The sequence below is a fragment of the Sesamum indicum genome, unplaced genomic scaffold (genome assembly GCF_000512975.1).
Source record: "Sesamum indicum cultivar Zhongzhi No. 13 unplaced genomic scaffold, S_indicum_v1.0 scaffold00312, whole genome shotgun sequence".
Taxonomy (NCBI): domain Eukaryota; kingdom Viridiplantae; phylum Streptophyta; class Magnoliopsida; order Lamiales; family Pedaliaceae; genus Sesamum; species Sesamum indicum.
Window position 1 is genome coordinate 13976 of NW_011628205.1, and position 22734 is coordinate 36709.

The window sequence follows — 22734 nt, forward strand, 5'->3', positions numbered from 1 at the left end:
GCAATAGATGGTTCACAGGCACTTGGCTTCTTCAGCAACCAACAGCACAATCCTATTTCATTTCCTACCTTAGAGCGTAAAAGAGACTCTAATACAGGGACTTAATAGAATTTTAGATAAATAAGTTGAACAGAAGTGTTATGTTTATTGAAGAAATATAGAGAATATTACATAGATATTAATCCTCTATTAGAGGAGACAACTGGTTAGCTTCTCATATTATAGAGGACTTAACTTGTTGGGGAAACCCCCACAAACTAAAAAATTAGAACACTACAAATTATTGAAAGACTCTAGAACTCTAATGTTTTGAAGAGTAAGTGAAGTTTTTCTGATGATCCCCATCTGTTTCATTGCATCTTTATTTATAGACGTTCGCAGACTTCAAATTCGGACTCCAAACTTGTTTTGTGATAACGTCAGCGAATTCATCATCTTGGCATCACTGCATTCATTATTGCCTCGTCCTTTCCATCTGTTGGTCATAATGGCTTTTTTGTCACGTGATTTCCAACTGGTTTTCCTACTTTGCTGACTCTTGGCCTTTGTCGTTTTCTACCGACAGCCTTACCCTTGCTTTTCTATACTTTTTAATTTTTACTTCTTTTTGTAATAATTTTTCTTTTTCCCTTATCTTGGTCTGATTTGGGTTTATTTTGTCACCTAAATTTTTGTCCCGAACTAAATAGGGTCTTGTTTTTCACAGCAAGGGCATAAATGATTATGCCACTGCCCAACATGTAACCTGTTGCACATCGTCATCTTTGTTGCTTCAATCGTTGGCAGCTTAATTTGCCAGATTAACCTCCTCTTCTTTTCAAATAAGATTATTGCGTACTTGGTGCATTTTCCTGTCATGGAATTTAGCAGGAACGATCCATTAACTTTATTTGAGAAAATTTTGAACGGATACTTAACTTTGTCCATCTCCGTGAGACAGACCCATAATCCCCAAGCTCTTCTGATAGAGATACTGTCTTTAGTAAAGGCCAATACCAGGGGAGCTTCTCCTGAGGCAGCTTTGATCTTGTTCAAAGCCACCATGTCTGGCCTCTACACTTTTATGAAATGAAATGCTGGATGAGACCCCTTTCCTGCCATTTCTGGAGCGACTGATACGAATTTTATCTCCAGAACATTGCCTCTTTTCAGGTGGGGATTGTTTTGCCACGACTGAAAGACCGCCCCACTAATCCATTCCGAAAGTTTTGAAATCATATCATTCTAGGACATCTTCTGGTTTAGGCCCCTCTAACATCCAGACTTTGTTATGTTTTCAAGATGTTTCGATAATGGTCTTGCTTGGGTTTACTCCTTTGCGAGAAATTAATTTTTTCCACATGCACTAATATTCTTGCCAAGTAGAAGAAGATATCTATTCGTTAGTATTAACCTTAGAGGTGAGGTGCCTGTGACTAAAGCTGATCTCTGCCTCTTTAACCCCAGATGTGCTGGGTTGAGTTGAACCTCCAGGAGTTTGCATTTCCTGTGATTCAATTACTGTCGTTTCATCAGAGTCTGATCGTGGCCTTGTGCAATCGGTAATCGAATCCGACGCTACAAGTTCAGAGCCCTGTACTCTAAAGGCATATTTTGGGTCATGCTCCCTCAAATCGTGAGTCATCCCTGTAGGTGATGCCTTCCGAATTGGTTATGGTAAGTCGTTCCACAACAAGGTGGATGCTAATAAGGTACTCCATATTGCGACCAGGACAATATCTGGATCAGCTCTTTGAATTTTTTCGACATCATCCCTGTAGGTGATGCCTTCCGAATTGGTTATGGTAAGTCGTTCCACAACAAGGTGGATGCTAATAAGGTACTCCATATTGCGACCAGGACAATATCTGGATCAGCTCTTTGAATTTTTTCGACAACTTGGTCATTCACCGCTAGCTGTCCGAACTTCCTGTCAAGCTCCTCGAGATTTTCCCAGAGCTTCCTGAGTTTCAACATGATGGAGTTCGCTTCAGATGCCTCCATCTCTTGTCAGGAAATCTGCAAGAACATTTTCATGAGATTTTATAATGACAATATTATAACAATGATATTGGCATTCAGCTTTTCAACTGATAATACGAGTGTTCTCTATTTTCAATTCTAATTTATATTTTAAGAAAGATTTGATAATAGTATTCTCGAATTTTAAAGTAAATTCTTTAGCAAGTAAAAATAAAGGCCATTTCTTAAAAACCTTCCAAACCTCAGAGAATTCTTTCTCGGTAACATGCCAAACTATGGCTTGTTGTTCTGAGAACAACCATCCTATGTATCTTACAAGGTTCTTCTCCTATAGTTGTTTTCTTCATGAGCACTGCTGCCCATCTATAGTCATTGGCATCTATGCAGACTATCAATTCAACCCCATCCTGTGGTATAGCAAGTTTTGGCAAGTTACTGCAAACCTATATTAGCTCACGAACCTTTTTTGTTTCGCAATAAGAATTCCTAAAAATTCAAATATTTTACAAAATTTTCTCTTATCCTGCATTTTTTGATGAGTTAATCTGGCATCAAAATCACCACATTTGCTGCGAAATTTTTTTGGCATTATGTTGTTAAATGCCTTTTCTCTTTGCAACACCTGTATCTCACTACCACAGTTAGTAGTAAAGATTAAAAGATTTCTTTGATTATCCTTCATATATTTTGCAAATATTTGAATAAAATTGTTACCCAGCAAGATATTGGCACTTGTATCATGAAAGTAAATAGGAGGTATTTTAACCCTAAACTAGGGTGATCCAAATGCTCCTCCAATCATGATCTTAGCTTCTCATATTCCATTATTAAGTATCAGCATTTTTTGAGAAAAACCCCTTCCAGCAATAAGAGGTAAGGTTTCCCTCTCTTCCTTAGGGAAAACTCCATGTTTTGTGGTGCAAATTCCTGATCCTAAATGAATATAAGTTGAAAAATACTCTATCTGATATTGATCATAAAAGATATGTATATAGAAAAGGGACTCGTCATTCAATCCTTATGGTAACAACAACAAGACTGAATTCCGTTCCGCTACCTTTTCTTCCCCATGGTTTATGATTTTCAAGGAAACTTAACCCCAAAGTCGTACTCTCGTTTTCTCGTCCAGCAACACCTGCAACTAAAATTTCATGGCCTGCTATTTCTAACATGCCTTCATATTTTTCCAGCAAAAGGTTGCTGTAAATGGTATAAGTCATCACAAGGGAAAAAATTTTCCTTCTTAGTGATGTCAAATATAACTTGTATTTCTTTCCATCCTTCAGAGCATCTAAGTTTTACGTTATCTACCCTAATCTCTTAAGGAGTTAGAGATTTTAATAACTCTTTCTCCTTTCCTTTGTAGCCTGTAATCCTTTCTTCCGAAAAGGACATCCGACTACTAAACTCAATTCTAGAGATAAGTGTTCTATCTAAAACTGGATGATCTTTTATGATGATATCAACACCACCTATTCTAGGTATCCTAATAAGATCTGGTGTCATTATCTTGGCGAATTCCTTGAAAATTCTAGGACTCTCAATATACTCTTTCCTATGAAGCAAATCTGAATGAAGTGTATTGGAAATGGCATAAGCTATTCCATAAGTTATAGAATATGGTCTGTTACCTTCTTTCATCAGATCTTTTCTCTTAAAATCTTGATGAAGGGTTAAAACTCTACTAAAATCTTGGTCTGCTGGGTTGTAGCAATCCTAGGATGAATGTCAAAAATCAATTTTTCTACCTACAGATTACCTATTATTGTTCCGAAACAACCATCTCTTAGATTATTGATTCTTCTATTCATTATAGATAAATGTATTTATGAATCAATTCCCTCTTTAAAAGTTGCTTTTATTACTACTTGAATAGTTTCTATGTGGATCAATTTCATAGTAAAAGCTACTTCTTCTCTAAACTTACTTAATTTTTCAAGAATTTCTTCTTTAGGAATTAGTTGCAGTTCCATCACATTTTCAGTAAGTTCCATTAGTATAGCAAACTCACCTAAACTTACTTTGTAGATTATGTGATTCTTCCTTTGGTTCAGTCCTATCTGGTTTAGGACTTTTCCAATTCCTCCAATCCTAAAACCATCATATGGGCTAAGGTTGGAATCTTGTTTCATGATTCTTGGACACTGTCATCCTGGAGAAGAATCCTGGCATACTTTTGGAAGTTTGAAGCCTATCTCCCTCGTTGTAATTTTCTGATTCGGTTGAAGATCCATACGAATTAGTCTCTATTTTTTCCTCACAAACACTTTCGTCTGATAGAAGGGTTTCAAATTGATAAATGGTTACCAGATCGCCACAATAGACTGCATCAAAGATGTCATCCGTGCCTTCAAATTTTCGTAATTCACCATAATTCTGCAGGCAGTCAAGAGATATATAGTTTTTAATGCTCAACAGGTCCAGCAATTGCAGTCTTAGAAACTTTCATTGGCTCGGGTATGGGCCCACATGAAAGTTCTTCTTGTATGGGTTCTTCCGGTGGATCTTGCATCTGTTCGTGTAGATCCTTGGGATGAAGCCCTTGTCGGTCTTGTTTTCTGTCAAGATTTTCATGTTCTGGCTTTTGACTTGGACCACCATGATCTTCGTTGGGAAAAGGTTCTTCTAGAACTCCTGGGGTAGGAGTCACTATTTTGCTTCCTCCTTTTCCTTGGCTCGCTTGCTTCTCCTATAATAGTTGAAAAATCATTGTTACAACAAAGAGGCGTTCGTTTGATTTTACCTCTTAGTGTTTTCATGTTCTTCTGGATGGATGCTTGATAACACCAACCCTTCAGTTTGTCTTTAAGGAAAGATATTCTTTGCGCCACTGAATCTAGGTGTCCTTCAGGTGCTTTGTATGACTGGATCAATATTTTTCCTCCATGGACTGCATATCTTTGCAAAGAACATTGGAGCTGCTACTTCTATTGCTACTCCACTCTGGAAGAAATACTTGCAAAGTAAATAGATATATTCAACCATTGCGCAAATACTTCTTTGTTCAAGGCTGAAGAAAGCTTGTGCATATTCTCTAGCCTTTTTTGCTCTACTTCCTTCGAAATACCCATCTCCGATGAAGGGTATCTTGATGAGTCTTCCTAGCCGGTCAACTATCGCACCCTTTGAATTTCGGCAAGGATACTTGCTTTTGTATCTTCTAGGGTATTGTCCCATCCGATCTTTACAGATTCGTCCAAGCTCAACTCCACAAGCTTTATAAAGTTTTTCTTGTCGAGCTCTAGGGTAGAGGCTACTACCTTGATGGTTGCAACCCATTCTTCTATCAATTTCTCATTATTTCGAAAATCGATAATATCCAGGTTCAGTATAGCGCCATATGGATGCAAGGGATGAGCATGGTCCTTGCCCATTGTGCATTTTCAAGCACTCTCTTTGGATTTCTTCCTGAATTTTGCTTTAGCCTGTTTCCTACAAATGTTGGAGTGGCATTAGTGTGGAAATCCGCACTCTCTCTCATCGGTTGATCTGGTGGAGGATCATTAGAAGATGTACTTTCCTCCGGCGGTGGTAGTGCTAGAGTGATTTCATTTGTTTGGATATTGACTAATGCACAATCTCGAGTTGGGAAAAGGATTCGCCAATTCTTTATAGATCTGATAGATCTGCTCTTGCTACTTCCATTATTTTATAGATCTGAATGCGATAATCAGATCTTCTCTAGACTTTGACTTTGGAATCTCCGTGGCCTTCCCCTTCTGGTGTAAAAGAGGTATTGTCCAACGGCATCCTTGATTCGCTCTTGTCTAGATTTAGATGTCTCAGGGTTTTCCCTTTAGTTTGTCTTTTGATCTGCAATGTCTGCTTTCAGATCTATAAGATCCTTGTGTAGATCGGGAAGGATCTTAAGGACCTCGTCCACCTTGTAGCTCAAGGACTCTATTTTTATAGGTATATGGATTAATCTATGTCCATATTCTTGAACTATCTTTTGTATCTCCCTTAGATCTTGGGAGATCTTCGATGTGTCCGACTTGAGTTATTTCCAGTCAGTTTCTTTAATCATAATTTTTAGAACTGTAATTATGTAGGAATTTACCCGTTTCTCTTCTATTGGCTGGGGTTCTACCATGGACTTCAGTAGAGTGTAGATGCCTCACTGCATTTCCTGGTAGTACTTGTCGGACTTCAAAATTTCTCAGTTATTCTTGTTCTTCTATCGTGAGAAGTTTCGGATCAATCGTCGTGCGACTGTTGTAACACTTGTCAAGAATTTCCATGAGAAATTTTCTTCTTTGTATTTTCAGAATCTGGAAATATTCTCTATTTTTAGTGTAACTCGAACTTTGGTTCGGTTCTATTTTCTCTCAAAAGAATCTACTCCATTACTGGATAAATAATATCAAAATATAATATTATCATATATTTTTTCAGTAAACCTAGGCTCTGATACCATTCTGGTGGAGTATGTACAAAAATATGCATTACAATGCAAAATAATTAAGAATGGACTAAACTGCTCATTTTAAAGTTGTTGAGGGGTAAATTGTCTAAAATTTAAAATTATGGACTCTCCAAACACTCTCTTTTCTCTCACACACACTACCACATCTTCACAAACACACACTACGACTCTCCTACATGGTGATCTTGAAGGCGATGGGGAGGACGCCGGTGAAGCTGATCATCGAGGAGAGGATGATCTCGGTTTCTTCGGTGTGTCTGAAACTGCACTTAGCCAAATATTCTGCACACTAGGTATGAACTGGGAGGAGAGGGCAAGATAACTATCAAAGCGAAACATACCTCGAAATTGGTGTTGTACATCCCCTTTGGGAATAAGGGGTGAGTGATCAGATGTGCGAGGTGGGAGGCTGATATATGTAGACTGCGGCCGTCGTTTTATCCACGTGTCATTTACCAGGATTCTATCCAACCACTTCCACAAGCTACAGGCATCAGTACCATAGTTGTGCCAGGTAAACCATTCTCCTTGCTTTGGTAGAGGAAGCAAGCCAGTACTCATTATACAATCATTAAACTCATCACTAGCTAATCAATGTTCCCTAGAGTAGCCACACACCTCACTAGAGTTACGAACAACATTAAAGTCACCACCCACAATCACATCTCCTTAATACACTGCCCTACAAGTAAGGTGAGTGCCTGCCAAAGATCTCTCCGAGTACCCACATCGTTGGCACCATATATGACCGTGACAGCATAAACAACATGTACATTTCTCGCATGAACATGACAATGTATAAATTGGATACCGATGTCCATAATATTTACATGAAGTAAATTATCATCCCATGTAAGCCAAATTCTTTTCCTAGCACTCGCATAATCAACAAACCACTTCCAACGCATTAGGTTATTGGCCCCGCGTCTCTTGGAGATCAATGAAGTGTAGCCTGAACTCCTCTACTAGCTCAACAACAGCGAGTTGGTGGTCTCTCCTGTTCGGGCCTCAAATATTCCAAAAGGCTAAAATCAGCATGGATTGCTAGTGGAGGGGCTGCATCTATTAGGACCCCGGTGATATTATCTACATCAGTCTCAAGCAGAGTGAGAGCATCAAAAGCATTATACAGAACAACTTCTTTAACTTTCTCCTCTCGACTGCTCCGTATAGGGGCTTCCATACACTTAAAGGCCTCCCCCTCAACCACCGGTTCAACTACCGAGACGGCAGGTTGCCGAGCTCGCTGCACATAGATCGAAACTGGGGGTTTCGTAAGCTTGCTCATCGCACAATCCTTCGTTGCATGTCCCAAAATCATGAAAGTGGTGCATTTTGGTGGCAACCAGTCATATTCAATGTCAACCTTCGATGTGGCTTTCCCCCCTTTCTCGGTAGGTGACATAATAACGAGGTGCTTAGGAAATTTAGACGTGACATCGATCATAACACATGCAGAATATAGCGGCTTCCCTATTCCACTTGCCACCATACTCAGTCCCTCATTAGTCCACAGTTCCACTGGCAAATGACGAAATCGACCCACACCAGGACCTATGTGTGTTTCAACTTTCTCAATACCATGCCAGTACCCACTTCTGCAACACAATGGATTATCCTTGGAACAGCCACGGACCCCCCCTCAATGATTTCCTCCATCGCCACGGTCGTCTTAAATCAGAAGAACAAGAAACATTCGTCGTTGCCGTAACATCAATCAACATAGACAATAAAGATTTAACGTAATCTTTAAGGTTGTGAAAATATGGATGTTTACCCAAATAATATCCAACGGCCTTAGAGATCCAACGCCTAGATCCATTTCAAATAGTTTCCAACGTCGGATAAATAATAATTTCTCCATTTTGCCTACGGAGGAACATAGTCCAAGGTTTTACAGGTCGAATTATGAAATGCATCAGTGATTTTATCAATAGAATTAGGAAAGCTTAAACTAGAATGAAGAGGAATATTACCAACAAAAATCCCAATCGACATCGTAGTCGTCACATGAATTGCAGCTAGGGGTGGCGGCATCGCAGCAATGGGCGTTGTAACAACACTACCAGCAGCAACCGAATTCGTTGCTACTGCAACCAACTCTGTAACAGCATTCAGAACAGCCGGCGATGGGCCAACAACAGCAATAGACCCAGTTCCCAATGCAACAGAAGTAGAATCCATCCGCAGTGTACCAGACACCGGCGGAACAGAAGCAGCACCTTTCTGTGATGCAGCAGGCAGAACAGGAGATGACGCAGCAGAAGTCGCGTAGGTGATCTCCTTCGGTGCAACAATCACGAGAACAGGTTCAAGCGAAATTCCAGAACCCAAATCTGGCTGATTGTCGAAGACGGCGGAATTCTGTCGTGCCCGTCGAAAAACTCACACCAGCAGGCTCCCTTCTGTTAGGAAAACACAGAGTGGACGGAGAGGGCCAAACTGCGCTTCCCACTTCTGTCTTACAGTTTCCAACGCCGCCAAGAGAAATAACATCTCCATCATCAACAATCTTGTGCGCTAAATTAAAAATTTCTGCCATATTGAAGGAGGAACGAATCTCATCCTCCAGCCGCGCTGGTAAAGCAGTAGAGACGCCATTATCGTTGATTCCATGGTCAGTACTATTTTCGCCAAGTGTAGTTTCAGACACATCCAAGAAACTGAGACCATCCTCTCCTCGATGATTCGCACACTCTGCAATAGGTTTGCCAGCGTTTTCCCTATCGCCTTCAATTTATGATCTAAACCTATTTTCATCTTAACTAAAAAAGGCGAAAAAAATTCAATAAATTTAAAGCTTATTTTTTGGTACATCAATTGCGAAATACATTTCTAGAATGCCCAATATCTATTTTACATCTTAAAAGCAAAAATGTCCAATTTTCATAAGATTTTCTTGAATGTTTTTCAAAAGGTCCAATAATGTATATATATTGGACCTTTTGAGGCAATTATAGACCCTGAGAGACTATTCAAATTGATCAATAAAACTCGATCTCAATGCTATTTTGTACAAAACTACACGATTTGAAAAATAATCATATTTTTTGCGATAAATTTTCCTCCAAAAATGGTTACATCATGTGTCCACTACTTGAGCATAATCATATTTATTACCCTTTTTTTGTGGTTATCAATTGATTTTGTTAATTCATAAGTATTAGATGTAATAATTGGCATTTTGTAATTTAATAATAATTAATAAATATTCTGAAATAATTCTTATATTAATTTTCATGTTAATTATTAGTTAAAAAAGTTTGTTTGTACGGTTCGAGTTCAAGCTGGAGCATAAAAAATTTGAGATGATCAAGCTCGAGCTCGAATTTTTTACCCAGCTTAATTTGAGCTTGGCTCATTAACACCCTTAATATGCCTATAAGAAAAAGGTATATTTCTTCTAATATAATATAGTCAAGCTCGAAAGGACTATCTGCATTGAAAACTCGTATATACACAAAACAAAGAACTGTATTTTATACTTCCAGAGTGTGTATCTGTAACTATTTGCAGTTTTTTGCCAAACTAATACATTCACAATCCAATGAATTTCCTGCAAAATCTATCTAAAGTATACTCATGAGTTCTGGCTGAAGGAAGTTGTGGCATTCATCTCCCCACCTACAATTGGATCAAACTTCCATCTGTAGAATCTGTATAAACACAAGTTTGTCAACATATGCACAACTTTTTATCTTTTTACCAAACTTGCAGTAGAATCTGTATAAACACAAGTTTGTCAACATATGCACAACTTTTTATCTTTTTACCTACATTTGCAAGATTTATAAGTAAGCTTAGTCAAACTCTCTCAAATACATACCTTCCATTCGTGCCGACAATGAGAACTATGTTGTTTTGGTATCCAAATGTCACGATATGTTGTATATCTTTTGGTACATGAAACGAGCCGTCGGCCACTCGGGAATGAAATACTTCCGCAGAATACCTGCATTGGTTGTAACTACTTCATACTAGAGCAGTACATTGCTTAAAGCTGCCTTCATCATTTCACAAGCTTTTGCACTAAAAACTGCATAAAAGAGTATCGAGCATATTCAAAACAAACTACCTTTGTTGTAGGAAAGACTCGGAAGAGACATATTATTTCGTTTTGCGTCCTTTAAGCTGAGAATATCAACGGTTCCTTTATTGCTTGTAACAGCCAGCCACTCAGCATCAAAGCAGAAAAAGAGGCTGTGAATCTCTGTTCTTTCAAATGCAGAACCCCTTCTCATCTACATTGGAACAATGAACATATTTAGAGGCAGGAGAATAACAAGAAATCATCATAAGAAAGAGCTAATCAGACTGCAGAGGTCGAGAGCAGATTGAGATAGTTTAAGTGCCAATGCTTTGAGTGCTAATTACACGGCTCCAACCACAAATATAATATCAAGAAACGACAATTCGTTCCAAGAAATTATGTTAACTCGCAAATCTGTTGTTTCCCGGAATAAGCACAAAAGCGTGGGAAGAACATTAGGCGGCGTGAAGAGGTTGTTTGACTAATCTTATTAAAATATGTTATAAGCTCACACATCATACATCTAATAATTTGTTGTTGTCTATATAAACAACAAAATTTAACATTAAAAAATAATTGCCGCGGCCGTTATTAATTAATATTCATATAAAAGGTAATATTTATGCAGTGTTTACGTTGTATTGCACACATCAAATATAGCATAAACATTAAACGGTAAAGGGAAATGCACCTCCTGAAGCAGCATTCCGGACAATGTGTCAAACAACCTATTCAATGTGCCCTTAGTACTCGCGGCTGCCAGCAGCCTCCCGTTGTTCGACAAAGCAACACACGTAACGTCCAAGTCGCTGGCCTTTATCACCCTAATCCAACTCACCTCGTCCTGCAACACCCTTACTTCCCCCTTATCCCGTCCTAAGCAAACCAGAACCATCCGCCCCGACAGCGAAATTTCGCACAACCCCTTCGGATTGGGCTCCGTTTCTATCTGATGCAGCAAACGCAGGTCCATAAGATCGTGAACAGATATCTTCTGCATCGTAACCGCAACAATGCGTTCCTGCCTTAGGCGAACGCTCTTCACTCGGAACGGTAAAAGAGCTCTCCAGTGAACTGTCCCACAGAATCATCCCAGATCATGATTTTGTTGCGGCTGAGTCTTGGAGTGGCCCCTTTGCCCACTACGGCGAATTTGTTGGTGCCGAAGATCCTCAGCACGATACCAATGCCACCACCTTGGTGATTCTGGGAGAAAGTCTTGGTGAATGGTTTGTACAAAAGGATCGGTGTTGAATATCATGAAGCCATCGGTGGTGTCGACAGCAAAGCTGTGCTTTCCTGGTTGAAAGAAAGGTGCAGGATGGATGGTGGGGGGGTGGCGTTAGGGTTTCTCGGATTTCAGATAGTGGGGCCGGCGGTGGTTGACGATGACACCATTGCGGAGGAGAAAATGGAAGAGGGGGAGGGATGGAGGCGAGGGGCTGACGGGTCGGAAAGAATTATTTATTTTGTACAGTGCCCGACAGGCGTCGGACACACACTACAAAAAATCATTTTATTTAAACAGATTTTGGAACAATTTTTTTATTAATTTGTAACAACTTTTTTTTATTTGGAACGACTTTGGTAACGGTTCAGCCTATCGCAGCTCAAATGAGCATTACAAATTATTTGTGATAGTACCAAAGCCGTTACAAATTTTCACGACTTTTGTAACGACCATAATGGTCAATTATGGCTTTTACAAATATAGCCAAAATTAAAAAAATAAATTTGTAACTACTTTTGTAACGGATTAATTTTTTGTATTTGGAACGGCCATTATAATAGTTTTTGGTATAGTTGTGCTTGTCCTTTGGGTTGACTTTTGTAAAACTTTTTGTAACGGCTTTTGAGACTGATTTGGTAACGGTTGTTGGAATGGATACACTGAATTATTGTAACTGTTTTCGGCACAATGTTTGTAATGACGTGACAAATTTATTTAGTGTATGGGTATTAGAAAAGTCGTTACAAATGCAGTAACAAAAATTGTTATTTTTTTTAATAAATTTCAATATTTATTATAATTAATTTTATTTCTTTTTTAATTTTAGTATTTATTTTTTTATTTTAATACTTTATTTATTTAATTTAAAAATTTTAATATATTTTAATATTTATTTGGTAAAATTAAATAAATGTTTTTTATTAAATTGTGCAATATCATATAAGAAATGCATAATATAAGAATAATAATAAATTCATTAAAAAAATACAAATATTGTATTATAATTATTTTTTTTCCAAAATTATAAAAAAAATCCTAATTTGAATCCTGGTCATCCACGGTTGCTTGTTGCTCTTAATCGTCAACCCCATCAGGTGCTGGATGATCAGTTGGAGGCTGGAGAGGTAGACAATCGGGCTAGTTTGGATCGATGCTACTGATGTAGCGGTCGAGAATGTGCACCCAATTATCCAGGTGGGGCGCTGCCGCTGTGGTGGCGAGGGCGATGGAGCTGTGATGGTCAAGCAAGCGTGTGGTGGGTCTCGGAGCCGAGACCAAAGACTCGGCCCTCTTCCGACCACCAACTGCTGATATCCAGACTTACTACTCATTCGGGGGCCATGGAGCCTTGAGAGGACAATGGGGGGTCTTCATTGTTGTTTTGCTGTCTGTGGCGTTCCTCCATCATCCTCAATAAAATCTCTTGCGAACATGTTAAACAATTAGATTAAAAAAATAATTTAGAATTTTAAAAGTTAATTAAGTCAATTACTTATCGTGACCTCCTCTTCCCTCAAACTGTTCAACTAGTCCTCCTCGTTCTTCTTGTACACCTTCTTGAACACCTCCATTTGATTGATGGGGAGTATGAGTTGTGTCTCCTATTTAAAAATTATTTTAAAAAATGATTAGAACTCTAAAAAATGAAATGAAATTATTAATATAGGTTAAAATACTTACCATCTTGTGCTTGTGCGCCCAACAAATGACGACCCTTCCAGTAGACGGTCATTGCTGCTTCTGTGTTTGTTGCCCGATTGAATTTGTTCGTAGCCGACTATGCCTGGAATTCTAGGTTCACCCAGAAGTCTAGGAGCTAGCGCCAGATCTCCTTGGTCAGCTACAACGGGCGAGCCAACTGGTTCCGAGCATTAGCAAACCATTTTTGCAAGAACTTCCCGGCTTATGACTTGACGAATTCGAGCATGATCTCGTCGTTGCAGTCCCGCCAGTACGGCATATGCAAAATTACCCAGATAAAAAAAGATTAATTATTTGATTAAAAAATATAAATTTAATATAAAATAAAATAATATCATAGTTACCTTCAGCTTTTGGAACCAAATAAGTGGTGCTCCTGTGGGATCTACGAGATGTTGGCCCAAGGATGCGGATAATGCCTTTTGACAGCAACATTGATTGTCGTGTGAAAATCGTAATCAGACTTGAAAATAATAATGCAATTTTAAAGTCGATAAAAAATAAAGAAAAATTATAAATTAATTGAATAAAAATATGGTGTGATGTACCTTGGATCCCGGAAGCTGATGTATTGCCTCTGGGCCTGTGGGGGAAGTAGTGCTGCTGGTGGGGGTCGGGGTAGTCGTGCATCCCATTGTCAGGCCAGGGCCTGTGAACTTTTGGCCCCCGCCTCATCTGACCCCACTATACCGAAGTCAGTGGGAATCAGCAGTTGCTGGGACCTTTGGAATTTCCGGGCGTTCGATGTAGTTATGCAAATATAACAATAAAATAAATGGGGCTATGATTGAATAAAAAATGAGAGATACATAAATCATAGATTAAGAATTACCTTTTGATTTGGTTTATTTTGATTCTCCTTTGTTTGACCCGTGACGCAAGGTTTCAACGTAGAAGCCCTCTAAAGTTGCGTCCACACCCAACGAAATTTGGGATCACTCAATCGTCTTTTCTAGAAAAAATTAGGGAGAACACCAAGTGTGTATACAAGAGGGTCAGTCGAGAGGTGGAGTTAGGTGTAGGAAATTATTTTGTGTATTATGTATTTTTTTCATTAGTTATTCCAAATAACTAATACACATATATACACCTTGTATGGATGCGTTAAAATATGTCTAGGTTCATTTAACCATCCACAAGATAATAAAATTCTTTATTCGAAATGAATGATGACTAACATGGCACTTTCCAAAAGTAAATTTGTTAGTAAATAATTTGCTTTTCTAATCATTTCCACCAACTTAATTGAGGGGCTAGAACCAATTTTAATTAATTAAATTACAAGGGCCAATAATTTTAATTAAATATAATTTAATTAAAGCCCACTTAATTAAGTTCATTATTTATTTAACTCAATTATATATATAAGTCCAATAAGTCTTTATTAATTAATAAGTCCAACTTATTAAATAATAAAGGCAAGCCCATCATAAATTAATCATATTAATTTATTCTTGGACTTATCCATCTAATGGATCCGTCTTTTTTATAAGTAATTCAATTACTTATGGAATTAATTCTAAATTAATTCTCGCTCCTTCTCGGTGATTTGTGTGTGACTTTTTAGGTTTACCTTTCAGCTAGACATAGGTTAGTGTCAAACACTATTATTAACTAAATTCAATTTAATTAATAATTCTTGATCAACCCTTGATCAAGAAAGCCCCGCCACCATGGGTGGCCGTCTAGCAACGGTCGATGGCACTAGAGACTAGGCGAATATCGATGTGAATTTTTAGGCTCTCAAGTCCATACAGTTATGGTCCTTCCATTTACCATCTCTCGGAACTTAGTTTAGGGCATGGATTTGGGTGTTGGTTCCATCGTAGACTAGGCTTCTATGATTAATACTTGAGATTGTGTTACGCCAAATTGCTCGACATAGTAACGTCTTTTTCCTATACGATCAATGACTGTGGCCACAACTTTATACAACATAGACGCATCTCCAAGTGCATAGGAGATACCTCTGTCACGTTTTGATAGGAAATAGATCCTCTTCTAAGGAACTCACCGTCCTCACTACATACTTTGACTGCACTGGACAAGCCTTATGATGAGCATGTTTGAGACACGATCACCTCTTAAACAAATCAAAGATACAGTCATCGCATCCACGTGACTGTCGTGATTCTCAAGTCTGAGGACTATTCTCATACTATCGAAGCCGGAGATTCGAGTATTATCGATCAAGCCTGTAAGGCTTCCTTGTAATGATACCCACGAGTCAGTTCAGTCGATTCGACACCTAGCCAATCGACCCATTGTGATCGCATAAACATCTCACATTTGTTGCTGGTGAAACACGACACTCATCAAATCAATGAGACTCTCAATGCAAGCCTCAGTAGGACTCTCGATGCCTAGTCTCGAGGCCCTCGACTTAGAACATTTCAAACCCAACCTTGGCAATCGGTTTCATGACCACAACCCAATCTGGGGTCCAATTGTTGCATGGTTGTTAAAGTGGTTAGTGGACATCTATTCTGATGTCAAAGCAGTGCTTGACGTAATTTGGTAAGCACAACAAATACGTGTGCCGAAGACGATTACTTAACATATTCATCAAAAAAATATTGCTTAAATAAAGATTGCTTCAATGATTCTCAAAACCACCAATCCAATTGGATTTTGGTCACCCATTCAAACAATATCCCACTTGATCTTAAAGCCAATAACTCATATTTCCAGATTAAATTGATAATGAGCAATCTGTGATATCGGCTAGGTCTTATGGATCTAATTTTTGTTTATGCCAATATCCTACGGTCCAACCGCACATTACATCTTCCTATCATCACTCAAAGCAGATGATGGTGTCTAAGATTTTTTCCTTGGGCCCTTTTGCCTTGTGCGTAGCCCAGTTGTCATCCTCTAAAGTGACTACTAGTGCGGCTATGCTGGGTAGCATACCCAACAATCGTGTTTTCTTTTTTCGGTCCTAACGTTTTCCAATTATAACTTTAAAATTGCCATACATTCAATTTTTCATGATAAGGTTCCTTATGGTATACTAATTGGAACTTTTCCAATATTACCACATTATCATTAATCTCGAATGTATGTTCTTTTCGAGATTAAATATTATTCATATGATCTCGGAAGCTACTATCGCTATAGCCATCCAGAATATATTTTCTATTAATGTGTGTCAAGAGCTCTTCTTTAGTCCTTACTCAGGTATGAAAGATAGCTCCTCAACATCTGTCTGTTGCCTCATCAGTGCACACTCGATATCTATTGTTATGCTAAAAAAACATAAGCAACATCGGGTTCAGTGCACCGAACAATATTACATGCTGCTTAAAGCAAAGACGTAGGGGATGTCAAACATCTAAGCCCCTCATCAGTCCATCATGACTGAATCTTGGATAGCTTATCCCTAGATAGGAATTCAATTCCTACTATGGAGAATTTTTTTAACAATGTTCTTATTTTAGACTTGCATAATCGTCTTTCTATCATTCCAAATGATTGAGACGCTCTAACATCTAAAACACTTGAGCTCGCACTTACCTTTCACCTTGTTCTTGACCAAGTCATGTACCTCAGAAGCGAAAGGTAAAGGGGCCGGATGCTGGAAGAAGAATGTTGAGAAAAAATCAAGTACTGGAAGCGCTCAGAGCACTACTGTTGCCCAGATGGGCATGGGTAAAGCGAAAAGGAAGGCGGTTCGACAGTGATAGACTCCAAAAGACTTGATCGCGATGGCTTACATAATCGTATACTATTTCATCATGAATCCTATTAGCTAAGTTAATTTAGTCTTATTGCTTTTGCAATAATGGCCTAGCCATTCCTTAACTTTAAGACTACTTGTCTTAGCATTCTATTCCTTTTTATTTCTGCAAACCATTTGCAGAAATGCACTTGGAGAGCAAGCGTCCAACACTTGGGCATATGAATAGTAATCATGTTTGCTCAACAAATGCTATGGTTTGGGCAAAAGGGAGTTCATGATACTCCCTCTTTTAATGCCCTTGGGCAATTTAGTGCAAACATCTCAAGTAAATTTTGACTCCCATCAAGGCGAGAGGAGCGCTCAAAGCTCATGAAGCGGCTGACTTTGCTTCATCCTTCATTTTCATTTGGCATCCGACACCCTTGCCTTTCGGTCGTGAGGTCGAAGCCTCCAAATCTAAATCCCGACGACGTAGATTCTTCAATCGTTGTCTCGTATTGGTCCACCCGTTTTATCAACTCATGAAAAAACTTTTCAAGTTCATTTAGACGTTATGATGAATAGCTCGAAGGAGGGACCTGAAGGATTACGTCAATTTACATCTTCTCTAAAGATCAACATTGGGGTATTAGAGCTTCTCCATAGGGGATTGCATCTTAGCCCAATGTTTATGTACATACGCCCTTCAGTCAACTAGGCTTCAAAATATGCTTCCGTCGGGGCATATCCAATATGCCAGTTCGGTGTCGCATAAATTCGATTTATGTGGTGCATTATTGAGCCAATGTTGTCCAGCTCACTGATGAGAGAAGCAGGTATGACGCTGCGAACCTTCTGATTGTTCTTATACCTTAATACCGAATGTCAAACGTTTCTTAGAAGGACTCCTTTCACAAGTCCGATGGAAGTGGCTTTTCCATGACATAATCTTAGGTTCGAAATTTGAGGACAATGCTTTGATTTTTGCATTCAATTTTAATCGATAGTGTTCTATTAATAAATCTCAAAATAAAGAAAAATTAAAAAATGGTATCTTAGATATGCGTTCTAAACGTAAAGCAGAAACAATAAGTAGATTTTGTCTTTCCCTTTATGTCCATCACAGTGTTGAATATATTATCAAACACATTTTTCTCAATGTCATGATATCAACGTTGTGTTCGATAAGATGCGTTACCCAGTATGGAAGATCACAGAAATACTTTTTTCGTCCACTTGTGGGCACTAACATAGCTGGAAGGGAGTGTCAACGGCTATTCAACTGCCAGACTGATGTTTGCAACCCAATCGTGGATCTTCTCTCCTGTCAGAATCAAGCGTGCAACTTTATATTCCACATGATTCTTTGTTAAGTTTTTCTTTTTCCTTTTGTAGAGATGATCCTTAGGGAGAAACTGTCTGTAGTAGTCAAAATAACACACCTTCTTACCGTATTACAGATGGAATAACCGTATAGCATCCATATAAAATAAACACCCTATAATACTGGCGATACTCCATCTAGACGCCATCCCATAGGCTGGTAGGTAATCCACATAATGAATTCCTTGTCTATGGCATTGTCGTATGTTCGAACACCCACATACCATAATTGTAGCAGCTCTTCAACCAAACGCTTTGGATTAGAAGGGCCAAGGATCACCATCATAATAAACATGTACTCAAAACTTATGCACAGACCTAGGGAAAAATTGTACGATGTAAAGTATAAGGAGCCAATATGAATATGTACGACCGTACTGCCCATGCGATGCAAACCTGTTTGTAGAAAGGCCTAGCCGAACATTAAGCGACTCTTCAGAAAATTCTGGATACGTCCTGTTAAAATACTTCAAGCCTCTATATCAAAAGGATGACACATGGAGCCCTCCTCAGTCTGATGTGTGGCATGCCACGTCATGTGCTCCGTAGTTGCTCTTGAGGCATACAACCTCTGCAAACGGGGAGTAAGTGATAGGTACCTAAGAACGACATATAGTGACTTCTTGTGGCCGGTGTCTCGCTCCCACGTCGGCATGTACCTAGTGTTTCCACGAAACTTCCAGCATTCATTGTCCCTTTAGTACAACATGCAGCCATTCTCACACTCCTCAATTGTTTCAATGGGTAAACCCAAATCCTTTATCAACTTTTTCGTACTGTAGTAATCTCTTGGCAATTTATGACCGAAGGGCAATATTTTATTAGCCCACTAGAATATTCGGTCATATGATCACTCAAAAATATGATTGTCCATCTTGATATTCACCAACTCAACACTAGATGCAAATTGAAATTATATTGCATAACGGATGGTTGGCAGCATGCACTACATCATAAAATCGATCTGCCATCCCAGATACATAATCGTAGGGGCCACCATTGTAATAATATGAATTAGGACCGGCATCAGTAGGACAGAATCTCGTACCATCATCAGGCATACCATCATGAGAACAAAAAAATAACTCGGCCTGCTACAGCAAAAACCATCTTCTCTGCCCAATCCATCTGTCGTACTATCACCCCATGTAAATAATTACTCTCCTCAAATGTTGTAACAAAATGATATATCACTTCATATTCTCATGTAGATATATATTATAAGTATTTGATACCACTTTAGTGTATATGACCTGTAGGAATTTATGGGTAGTGATCCAATCAAAACCAAATCTATTTTTTCTAATGGATAAGCATAGGTCAAATAATCTGCATAGGGAGTCTAGTTTTTTTCTTTTATTGAACTTGAGCAAGGCCAGACCTTATCCATTGACAACCTAGTATATATGCGGCGAGTCATGATTAATGTTGCACCTGATTCGAAATATTACCATTTCATTCTCTAGTGGTTACAATTTTATTTTTATTTCTTCTTTATTTGTTAGGTGGGACGCTGAGGAGGAATTTAAGAAAAAGAAGGGAGGAAGATATCTAATACATTTGAGTTGATGCATATCTGTCAATAAAATAGAAATATGTAACGATCAATTTATATAGGAGGCGACTCATGAGTGATGTGGAATCTTGATTGAAAAATTTTCACATTTATTACAAGGGTTGATATTATAACTTCATTCAACAATTGGGGGCAATTTATTTGCTTTTCTAGAGGAGGGATTTTAGAAATATTTAAAAAAAATGAAAAAAATATATTCTACATTATTACAATAAATATTCGAGTGGTTACATACTTTGCAAGAAAACAAGACTATGTGAAATAACAATTTAAGGAGGAGATAAGTCATGACTCAGTGTCATCTTGTGCAATTATTTATATTTATTACAAGGGAATGTATTAATTTCTTTTTATATTTGATTGCAATTTATTTCTTTTTTTTAATTGGGAAAAGAACAAATTTACTAGGAGGTAAATAATGATTGTGTCATGTTGTTCGAAAAACTATTTACAATTGTGACAAGGGATAGTATTAATTTCATTTTATAATCTATGGGAATTTTTTTTCCTTTCTTCGAAGGGGATGGATTTTAGAAAAAGGAGAGCGAGAACAAATGTAGGAGACCCTATTACTCCAAATATTTGTACAGATGCATATCTGTCAAGAAAATAGGGAAATTGAAATAACCATTAAGTAGGATGTGAGTCATGCTTGATGCAACATGTTGTTCAGAAAATCTTCACATTTATTATTAAGGATTATACTGTAATTTCAGAATTTGGTGGTGCCAATTTGATATTTTTCTTTTTTCTTTTTGCTTTTTTCCTGTTGGTTTGCAAGTTTGGTGTTGAATTTGTTGTTTTCAATGAAAAATGATGGGATGGGCACAAGAGAATCATTTAATCAACTGCAGCTCGATCTGTTTGAACCTTTATATTGTTCCTATCCAATGTAGTTACTAGAATTCAGTAACAATGACTCAACAAATTTGCCAAACATAGAGAATTTGTCTTAAGTACTTGCATTTCTTATAATGGAAATATAAATTCATGACAAGATTGCATTTGATAATTCTAATTAAAGAATTTTTATTTATGATTATGTATGCAAATATGGCAATGAAAAATTAAGAGTAGAATGAAAATTAGAAAATCAAATTAAATATATTCATTTCAAATTGACTAAGTTAATGACTATAGTTTTTCCTTTCTTTTAAGATTATTAAAACACACAATTTATTCTATCCACAAAAAATAAAATAAAACTAAATACTCATTAATGAATTGTGATTATTAGTAATGTCTATCTCCTTGAGAGTGATAATATTCTTATTTGAAATGGCCCAATTTATAAACTGTACAAAACTTAGGGGAGATTGTAATAGTTTCGGTAGAATGATGGGGTACCGTATGAATATTGGTGACTTTTATTCAAGATTTTTATTGTAATAAGTTCCTCATAATCCTAGTCAAAATTTTATCTTTTCTTGACTCTTTTCCATTTCATATGAAAAATTTCAAAATCCTAAAAAGACCACGTTGGCCAAACTCTCCACCATACATACCATCATTCTCCCCCCAAATCCTCTCTCTATTTTGTCGGCACACAAATAGCAAGCTCCATCAAATTCATTTTATTTCAATGAAATTCGGTACAAAATTTTACCTGCATTTTTCTCAATGCCTTTGACGCCTTCTTAACTGAACCACAAAGAGGTGCATATAGACCCCCTCCCCCTTGCCACGCAATTGAGTTCTTTCTTGATTTGCAAGCAAGACACAGTGGCCGTCCCATGTTTTCTTATTTTATGTTTAACTGATCGAGAATCGTAGAACCTTATTTTTGTTGGCTAGTTTCTAGTTTTCTTTTTCCTTTCTCATTGGTTAGTTTCGCAATCAAGTGTTCAATTGATTTCATGTAAAAAGGTTTTGATTTGTTAAGTTATTTTGTTTTTATAATGGCCGCAAGAGAAAGTGATATCTTTTTTTCGGAAAGCTATGGAATTGGAACCGCCTGTATCCATGGAAGGTAACTTAATAAGAGACTACTAAAGAGTATTTCATATATTTTGTGCGCGCATGTACATTTGTGTGTGTGACCGCACCCATTTAATTTTTTATTTTTTACTTGATTTTGGCTATTCGTCTTTCAATGAGAACAAGAAAGTTCGAGAATGTGGGATTTCTAGGTGCATTATGTTTTTTGTGTAAAAACATAGCTCACAATATCATTCACTCTTGTGGGAGTAGGTTTTTATTCTTCTTGTGAAGCATAGTTCTTCTTTGTAATTTTAACCATTTAGCCTTCTACTATTTCTTGAATATCCCCTAATGAATTGCTATAATCCTTGTTATGAGATTCTCATTTTTGCCTCCTATCTTCTTAAAAAAATAGGCAATTTTGGTTCTACACCTCATTCTCCAAGATATTTTAACAGAAGCACGTGGCCATTAGTGCCTTACACTTTTAGTCCGTTGGTTAGGTGATTTTTTCTTTGATTCCATAACTTAAAAAAAGTAGCACTTTTGGTCTCAAGCACTTAATTCGCACATGGCCTTTTTCATTAATTGCCTATTGGAAATGTATCATTTAATTATGCACATGGCCCAAAATTAAAGATAATTGATAGGAAAAATAGTTAAAGAATTTAATGCACTAGAGTACTTACAGCATCTTTGGATATGGATAAAGTGCCAAAACCGAAATCATCATCCAACTGGTCGCTGACACTCTTAGAGGACTCATACACTGCAAACACCTTATGTAATTGGTCGAATTTTCTATTCGTGCATCTTCTATTGCATTTTAGAAATACATTCCACG

At 37.7% G+C, this 22734-nt stretch overlaps 1 protein-coding gene across 2 annotated transcripts; it reads right to left on the reverse strand.

The window, feature by feature from the left end:
- Positions 1-9825: 9825 nt before the first annotated feature.
- LOC105180080 (autophagy-related protein 18a-like) lies at positions 9826-12174 on the reverse strand. Of its 2 annotated transcripts, XM_011103733.2 has the most exons (4): positions 11110-12171; positions 10464-10629; positions 10215-10340; positions 9826-10044 (listed from the first exon to the last, which is right to left on the reverse strand). In XM_011103733.2, the coding sequence occupies exons 1-3, from the start codon at positions 11416-11418 to the stop codon at positions 10264-10266; spliced, it is 552 nt and encodes a 183-aa protein (XP_011102035.1). In that variant the 5' UTR covers positions 11419-12171; the 3' UTR covers positions 9826-10044; positions 10215-10263. The 2 variants fall into 2 exon arrangements, with proteins under 2 accessions (XP_011102035.1, XP_020547198.1); XM_020691539.1 differs by lacking the exons at positions 9826-10044; positions 10215-10340 and adding an exon at positions 10350-10388 and having other exon boundaries at positions 11110-12174.
- Between the last annotated feature and the right edge of the window lie 10560 nt (positions 12175-22734).

Bases quoted from the DNA above. Each gene is read 5' to 3' on its own strand.
- LOC105180080 (XM_011103733.2), bottom strand. From the start codon at position 11,418: ATGCAGAAGATATCTGTTCACGATCTTATGGACCTGCGTTTGCTGCAT. The intron at 10,630-11,109 runs GTGCATTTCCCT...GTTCCAATGTAG, and splicing joins CCGGAATGCTGCTTCAGGAG to ATGAGAAGGGGTTCTGCATT. The intron at 10,341-10,463 runs GTAGTTTGTTTT...CAACCAATGCAG, and splicing joins GAGTCTTTCCTACAACAAAG to GTATTCTGCGGAAGTATTTC.